This window comes from Idiotropiscis lumnitzeri, chromosome 2 (genome assembly GCF_059441095.1).
Source record: "Idiotropiscis lumnitzeri isolate Australia: NSW breed Sydney's pygmy pipehorse chromosome 2, RoL_Ilum_1.0, whole genome shotgun sequence".
Taxonomy (NCBI): domain Eukaryota; kingdom Metazoa; phylum Chordata; class Actinopteri; order Syngnathiformes; family Syngnathidae; genus Idiotropiscis; species Idiotropiscis lumnitzeri.
The window spans coordinates 9,555,451-9,564,121 of record NC_142392.1 but is presented as its reverse complement, the minus strand read 5'-3'; the positions used below and the strand labels follow the sequence as shown (position 1 = coordinate 9,564,121).

Sequence of the window (8,671 nt, the reverse complement as noted above, 5' to 3'; positions counted from 1 at the left end):
TGATAAATATTTACTCATACGGTTTTTGTAAAAAACTTTATTAACATCAGCAAACCAAACACAGTTATTAATACGTACATAATATAGAAAAGACAAAAAGAAGAGCCAGGGGGATTTTAAACAAAAAATCTTTGTAAATAACATAAAGCAACAGCTTTAGTATGTTTACGATACGTTTTTTTAAAAATAATTTTATGGTGACTATACGTTTTTTTAATGGCTACTGTAGGGCGGACATTAGGACCATGCCTCTCACCCAGCAGGCATCCCGTTTGGGGGCGTATTCATGTTAATGTTTGTTGGCGCGAATTTGTGATTGTGTGTTATTCTGTTGTTGGCAGTCTTGGAATAAAGACGTGTTCACAGTCAGTCGTGTGTGCTCATTTCAACTGCCACATTGGTGACCCCGACGCTGAGTATGTTTCAAGTCGTAGATGAAGAGGTGTCTTCCTCGGCCATGCCGCCCCAACTCCCTCATCTTGCAGCCGTCACCGCTACCGTGAGGCTACCGGAGTTCTGGCAGAGCGATCCGGCTTCGTGGTTCCAGCATGTGGAAGCGCTTTTCCACCTTCGTGGAATCACCTCCGATGACCCGAAGTACTACATGGTCGTGGCGTCCCTCGACCAACTGACTACACGTCGTGTTATGCAGCTATTGCGAGCACCTCCACATGGCGGGAAATACGACGCGCTCAAACAGCTTCTGCTGAGGAGGTTCTGTTTGTCGGACTCAGAGAGGGCAGATAGGCTCCTTTCCCTGCCCGGTTTGGGCGATGGCACGGCAGTGGATCTCATGGACAATATGCTGTCGCTCTTGGGTTCGGATGAGGGCGGTTTTATTTTCCCGCACATTTTCCTGCGACAGCTACCATCTCCGGTGCGCGCAGTGTTGGCTAACTCCGCTTGTCTGGCGACCGGCGATCATCGAGGTTTGGCTGAGGAAGCGGATCGAGTTCTGCTGGCTACGAGACGGTTCGCCGTGCAAAGTGTGGCGGCCGATTCCACCCTTGGGACGACACCGGACGTGGATCCGTCAACGGTGGCCGCAGTGGTCGTTCAAAAGCGTCGTGGGAAGGTTCTCTGCTTCTTTCATCAGCGGTTTGGCGCCAGGGCTCGGCGTTGTGTTCCCCCCTGCACCTACGAAGCTCCGGGAAACTCCAACGCCGGCGTTCAGTAGTGGCTGTGGGCGCCGGCAAAGAGAGCGAGCTGCTTTTCCTTACAGACTCGTCCTCTGGAAGACGTTTCCTGGTGGACTGCGGGTCGCAAGTCAGCCTGCTTACACCCTCCGCCGTGGACAAGGCGGGCGGCGTTTGTGGACCACCCCTGTGTGCGGCTAACGGCTCGCCCATCATCAGCTTTGGTTCCAGGTCGGTGACTCTGTGCTTCCATGGACGTGATTTCCAGTGGAACTTTCATTATCGGCGCGGATTTTCTGTGTGCACATGGACTGCTCGTTGATGTCGCAAACCGCCGTTTGATTGACGCTGTTTCTTTTGCTACTTTTCCGTGTGAGGCTGGGGGACTCGGGCCATTAACGCATGCGAATTATTTGGCATCGGGTGACATTTATCAGCGCCTGCTGACAGACTTTCCCTCCCTAACGACTCCAGCCTTTTCCACCGCATGCACTAAACACGGGGTGGAGCATTTCATACCCACGGTCGGCCCGCCAGTTTTTGCTCGCGCGCGTCGCCTTGACGCGGCCAAATTAGCGATAGCAAAAGGGGAGTTTGCTACAATGGAGCGTTTGGGGATTGCGAGGCGTTCTAACAGTCCGTGGGCCTCGCCTTTACACATGGTGCCTAAAAGGGATGGTTCCTGGCGGCCTTGTGGTGATTTTCGTCGCCTTAACAATGTGACTACGCATGACCGTTACCCCATTCCACACATTCAAGACTTTTCCACCCGTTTGGCGGGCACCACCATTTTTTCAAAAGTGGACTTGGTCCGTGGTTACCACCAGGTGCCTGTGCAGGCGGAAGATGTGCCCAAAACCGCGGTGATAACCCCGTTCGGTCTTTTTGAATTCTTGCGCATGCCTTTTGGACTGAAGGGGGCAGCACAGACTTTTCAAAGATTGATGGACTCTGTGTTGCGCAACCTCGACTTTGTGTTTGTTTATCTTGACGATATTCTGGTGGCCAGTCCTTCACCAGAGGAACATCTGTCGCACTTAACAGAGGTTTTCAAGCGTCTTGATTCGCATGGTCTGATCGTTAACCCAGCGAAATGTCAATTTGGTCTGGCTGAGATTGATTTCTTGGGCCACCGGATTTCAGCACAGGGCGCGGTCCCCTTGCCCGCCAAGGTGAAGGCAGTGGTGGATTTCCCCCGCCCGGCCTCAATTAAGGCGCTGCAGGAGTTTTTGGGCATGGTTAATTTTTATAACCGGTTTCTCCCGCGTGCGGCCCACCTCCTGCATCCTCTTTACAATGCCTTGAAAAATAAGAAAGCTAATGATACTGTCGAGTGGTCTGCACCGCGGGAACAGGCTTTTCGACAAACTAAGGACGCCCTGGCGAGTGCGACTCTCCTGGTCCACCCGATTGCGACTGCGCAAGTTGCCTTAACTACAGATGCTTCTGATATAGATGTTGGGGCAGTGGTTGAGCAGCTCGTGGCAAATGTGTGGCAGCCTCTTGCGTTTTTCAGTCGAAAGCTGCGGGATAACGAACGCAAGTATAGTGTTTTCGACCGAGAGTTGTTGGCTTTGTACCTTGCGACGCGCCACTTTCGCTTCCTTCTTGAAGGACGCCGTTTCACGGCTTACGTAGATCATAAGCCACTTACGTTTGCGATGTCAAAGGTTACTGAACCATGGTCGGCCCGTCAGCAGCGGCACTTGGCGGCCGTTTCAGAGTTTACGACGGACGTTCGGCACGTGGCCGGTAAGTGTAACCCTGTAGCTGATTGTTTATCGCGCGCGATCGTGTGTCCAGTCCAGCTCGGGGTTGATTTTTCGGAAATGGCTGCCGACCAGTCCGTTGATCCTGACATCCGCAACCTCAAGGCAGTGAGTACGGCTCTTAAGCTTGAGGAGGTGGTGTTGCGGGGCGGTGGCACTGCTCTCCTCTGCGATGTGTCCACGGGCCGCCCTCGTCCTGTAGTTCCGTTGGAATGGCGTCGCCGGATTTTTGATTCGATCCACTCCCTGTCACACCCTGGCGTCCGTGCATCGGTCAAGCTGGTTGGGGCAAAGTTTGTCTGGCCCGGGCTTCGTAAGGACGTCAGGATGTGGGCAGCGGCCTGTGTAGCATGTCAGCGTGCCAAAGTCCACCGACACACCAGGTCGAGCCTTGAACCTTTTCCGATTCCGGCCAGGAGGTTCGACCATGTGCATGTGGACTTGGTAGGTCCCCTTCCCCCTTCGCAAGGTTTTACTCACCTACTCACTATGGTGGACCGGACGACTAGGTGGCCAGAGGCGGTTCCTCTGTCCTCCACGACCTCGGTGGATATAGCCCGTGCGTTTCTGTCGTCCTGGGTCGCGCGTTTTGGCACGCCGTCCGATATCACCTCGGACAGGGGCCCCCAGTTTGTATCTGAGCTCTGGTCAGCCTTGGCAGTATCGTTGGGTGTGCGCGTGCACCGCACTACTGCCTACCATCCGCAGGCTAACGGTTTGTGCGAACGTTTTCACCGGTCACTTAAAGCTGCGCTGCGAGCTGCGTTATCGGACGGTAACTGGGTCGACCGTCTGCCATGGATTTTGCTCGGCTTACGTTCAGCGCCGAAGGAGGATCTTAACGCCGCTCCTGCTGAGTTGGTGCTCGGTCAGCCGCTTCGCGTACCTGGTGAATTTCTGCCAGACGGTTTGGACGCTCCGCCCTTTTCCTTTTTGTCGGGGGGGCCCCTGAGCCCTGCACCGGTTCACCACTGTGTTCCCAAGGTATTCGTGCCGTCCGCGCTTATGTCAGCCCGTTTTGTTTTTGTGCGCCACGATGCCCACCGCTCGCCCTTGCAGCCACCGTATGACGGCCCGTTTAGGGTGCTGGAGCGCGGCGATAAGAGTTTTGTGCTTGATATGGGTGGGCGAAGGGAGTGCGTCTCGGTAGATAGGCTAAAACCAGCTCATTTGGTTGCAGGCGATGTGCTGTTGCCGGCCCACGTCCCTCGCCGCGGTCGCCCTCCAAAGTCCACGCCCTCACTTCCGCGCGACGACGTTGTGTGTCGTGCTCCCGCTCCTGTCTCGCCTGACCCCCCTGCCCACCGGGTTTCAACTGCACCACTAAAGGATGGCCTGCGTAGTCGTTGTGGCAGGCCGGTGAAGCCCCCTGTGAGGTTTTTGTTCTGAGCGACCTTCTGGGTGTTCGGGGGGGGGCTGTGTGGCGGACATTAGGACCATGCCTCTCACCCAGCAGGCATCCCGTTTGGGGGCGTATTCATGTTAATGTTTGTTGGCGCGAATTTGTGATTGTGTGTTATTCTGTTGTTGGCAGTCTTGGAATAAAGACGTGTTCACAGTCAGTCGTGTGTGCTCATTTCAACTGCCACAACTGTAACAATATTATTGTTAGTTATGTTATGTTGCTTAGGGGCCGATTACAGTGACGGACGAGAGAAGGAGGAAGTGACGTTTTCCCTATGTCAACAGACTGAAGTAACGTACTGTACTGCAAAAGTTAAGAAGTTAATAAAAGTGAAGTAAGCAAGTCAATGCTTTAATCGTCCACTCTGTATGAGAAAAAGGACAGAGTGAAACATGGTGGCAGCGCGTGAGTCATAACTGGCGACGGGAAGAGAGTGTTGAAAGGATCGCTAGCTTGTTAGCACGGAAGCTAACTACGGACAGTCGCTACGATGGAAGGACTGCGACCGCCGCCGATTCTGGCTTTGGATTCAAACAATTTGACGAAGACGTGGAAAGCGTGGAAAGAGGAATTCACATTGTATGTGGACCTGACAATGCCGGACTCGGAGGAATCCACGAAATGCAAGCTGTTTCATTACCTCATAGGCGAAGAAGGTAGAGAACTGTTGAACACGTTGTTGATGGATGATGTGTCGGCAAGAACTACCGTGAGGGAGATGATGAGAAAATTCGACGAACATTGTAACCCTAAGTTAAAGGAGACTGTGGAGAGATACAGATTCTTCATGAGAGATCAAACACCGGGCGAAAATGTGGACAAGTACGTTACTGAATTGAGAGTTTTGGCCAGCACCTGCAATTTTGAGCAGCTGAGAGACTCATTGATAAAAGATAGAATCGTGTGTGGCACAAACGACAATGCGCTGAGGGAAAGACTGCTGAGAGAAGACAATCTGACATTAGAAAAATGCATGAAGATTTGTCGAGCAAAAGAGTTGTCACGAGAAAATGGTAAAACACTGCAAGGGCAGTCAGAGGAGGAAGTGCATCTACTCAAACAAGAAAAAGCAAGCAGAGGTGATGTTTGCTGTAAGTTTTGTGGCAAGAAGCACGAGTGGAATAAAAAGAAGTGCCCTGCTTTTGGAAAAAAGTGTAAAAAATGTGGGAAGGATAATCATTTTGCTGCTATGTGTAAGACAAAAAATGCACATGGTAAAAATGATAGCGCTGTGAATGCAATTCAAGAGCAAGATAAAGAAGAATATGAAGATATTATGATGATAACCCACATCGTTGAGACAAAAGAGAACGTGAACCAAATTGGAGACAGACATACTCCAGAAAAACAACTCTTTGCTGGTATGCTAATTGACACTACACAAGTTAAATTTCAAATAGACTGTGGAGCGAGCTGTAATGTCATTCCTGTGCATCACTGAAGTGAAATATGGTTTATTAATGTTGTTTTACCACATAAATGCTGCATAATAACCATTTTATACCTATATACACGCGTTAGTAGATGTCTGTGTCTATGTGTTATGAGAATGGGAATAATTGGAGGGAATTCGCACAGGGCCTAAGCACCAGGAATGTCTGACTCATGCGAAAAGGTACAGCCGATAACGAAAAAAGGGAGTATCGAAAAGGGAGTAAGGATTGGCAAAGGCCAAGGTTGTGCGAAGGGCCATGCAAACCATCAAAGCGCACTCGAACGGGAGGGGATGGGGTGCGATATTGGCTATAAGAATGTAACGGAGGCAAAACGAAAGTGGAGTCGGCTGAGGGTTCTACGCGCGGACGCCCAGCATCGTATTTTTTGCTCGCATTACTGAGGACGCCGGGGCTCTCCGTCCTTCCAGCACACGGTAATGAGATTTATGTATTGCATGTAATCTATGAGCTGAGATACAATTGTTGCTTGCTTGCTTGTACACTTTATACTGTGGGTTAAATAAAATGTGCTGCTTGTTTAACGCAGTGAAGTGTTTGTTGTCCATGTAAGTCGCCGACGATCCGCGATCCTGAAGTTAATAATAAGTCATAGCAATTGATCATGAGTTGTGACTATTATATTATTTGATACTGTAATTGATTATAAGCAGTGTCTACTCAAGGGCTCACGCTTGTCTGATTGGATATAACAGACAACTTAACCCATTGTAGCCTGGCGATTGGGTATCAGTCTCGCTACAAGTCACTCTTATTGATGCTGTAATTGATCATAAGCAGTATCAGAATTGTTTCAAAACAGGATTACAGAGTTACATGCGGGACAAAATTTACTTGTCAGAAACTGTCCTTACTTGAGGCCGAGGCCAGACCTACAGACCAGCATGACGGTCACCGGCTGAATGGGGACACCTCAGGTGAGATTGGCCGTGCCGTGCATCAGATATTTCTGGCCCTGTTGGGGCCGATGTGGCTGTGTCTTTCAGGTGGGGAAGGGGAGGAGACAGGCCTGGTCTATGTGGCCAGGGCGAGACGTGAATGGAGTGAGACTTCCGGCAGTGACCCATCCAATAATGTCAACATTACACAGCTGTTCCAGTTGGCCGTCCACAAGGGCGTGCTTCTTCCGGTGGCAGACATCAGGCGAAATAGTCCATCAATGAAAAATGCTAATCGGTCCAAGTAGAACACATTTTGTACATAATTTTGCACGACTTCAGAAAAGGAAAATATGGGATTGGATTAAGGAGCGTGACTAAACATTGTTGTACTTGCAGGTTAGGGAGGCCAAGAGAGAGAAAAAATAAAATAAAAAAAAGGGAGGGGAGCAGCTAATGCAGCCGTTGACGCAAACAGGTCCCATTGCACCTGTTCCTTCCACTTCTGCTGCTCCTAGGCAAGGTTCGGGTGACGTGGCGCCACAGCAGGCTGGCTGTCCGTACCAGGCTGGTCAACGATTGCGGTAACAGAGGTAGGGGTGGTTATAGACAGGGGTTGTGAGTGGGGTGTGCTCTTGCTGCGGGGTCACTGGGTGGTGAGCAGTCCATACCGAGCCACTTTCTGGAATCTTCCATCCTCTGGTCCGGTGCCATGCCTGTCACAAAGAGCTCCAACAGCGCAGGAGGCGCCACCGTTACCCACTCCCAACGCACTCTTGACACCAACCCACTGGTACCCCATTCCATGACAGGGGGCCGCGGAGCTTCAGCTTTCGAGGACTGGCAGATCCCTGGATTCCGGGGACGGTGGATGGACAAGTTTTCGATGGTGCTGGATATTGGGGCGAGCTGTGAGCTCCTTCCGCATCTTCCAGTGAGCCTTGTGGACTCTCGAGATTGCCTGAGTCACTGCCATTGACTGAACGAACACTGGAATTTGAGTGGCATTTCCGGATGGGACTGAACTTGACTGTGCACATCCCACGGAGGGAGCATATGTCGTGCTCTTTTCCTTCCCAGTGGCTAAACTGAACTGAAACATTTGAGGGCAGCTCTGAAACCTGGTTCCCATCCTCCCGCGGTGGGTATGCCCTGTTCCTGCTCTGGTCTGAGTGGTGTAGCAACCTCCACCCATTCAATTCACCAATTGACATTACATTGTACATGTGGTCACACATGGTTTGGTTTATCAAAATGCATTCATCTAAATTTAGTCAGGAGTAGATCTTCCATTAGGATTATACATTTGTCATGTCTACCGGCGTTGCCTCGTACGCCTGCCTTGTCCCTGAGCAGCGGAAATGGTATGAATTGTTTACTTTCACCGAACCACAAATCACATTGAATATCGATGCACATCATCATACAAAAGATTTAGGCCCCAGAGTTGTTGAATACTCCGCATCACTATCAGAATATCATATTTTAACACCCACTACAAATTCTTCGGTTTTGGCAGCATCCAAAATTTCACAAGACGGGTCACTCGGAAGAGGTAATTCGGTGTGTGTATTGTTTTTACTGTCTCTACACCCTCCCCAGTTGACAGAAGCAGTGTGGGCACGGCCTGGAGGTGGATTGAAGCATTCGGGAGACAATAGGAGGTGAAGACTGCAGCGGTCTTGGAGCTGTCTATGTCTTGGAGAGCACCTATTCTTCCCGCTAAAAAAAAAAAAGGGTTTGGTTTGGTATCTGCGTTGTTATGGTTTTGGGAGTTTTTGTTTTGAGCGTGGATGGTTGCTGTTTCATTTGGGTTGCTTTGGATATTTGTCAAAAAACAGTCAAAATTAGAGCGTTAGCTCGAGGCTTAAATTGTAATCTCTAAACACAGTTAGATATTTGAACTCAGTGAACTAAATTTTATTTAATTCAGGAATGATTTGCCCATGTTGCGAAGCCAGATTCTAATATTGTGCCATATTAGCTGGATATCATTAGGACATTAGTGCGAACCAACACTGCTTGTGGT

At 50.2% G+C, this 8,671-nt stretch overlaps 1 protein-coding gene across 1 annotated transcript in view; it reads left to right on the top strand.

The window, feature by feature from the left end:
• The first annotated feature begins 4,800 nt into the window (after positions 1-4,800).
• The window catches only part of LOC148341634 (uncharacterized), a 36,376-nt gene continuing 32,505 nt past the window's right edge, over positions 4,801-8,671 (top strand). Inside the window, exon 1 of the mRNA XM_088287903.1 lies at positions 4,801-5,323. Coding sequence (XP_088144029.1) covers positions 4,801-5,323 — 523 coding nt within the window. The remainder of the gene's footprint in view (positions 5,324-8,671) is intronic.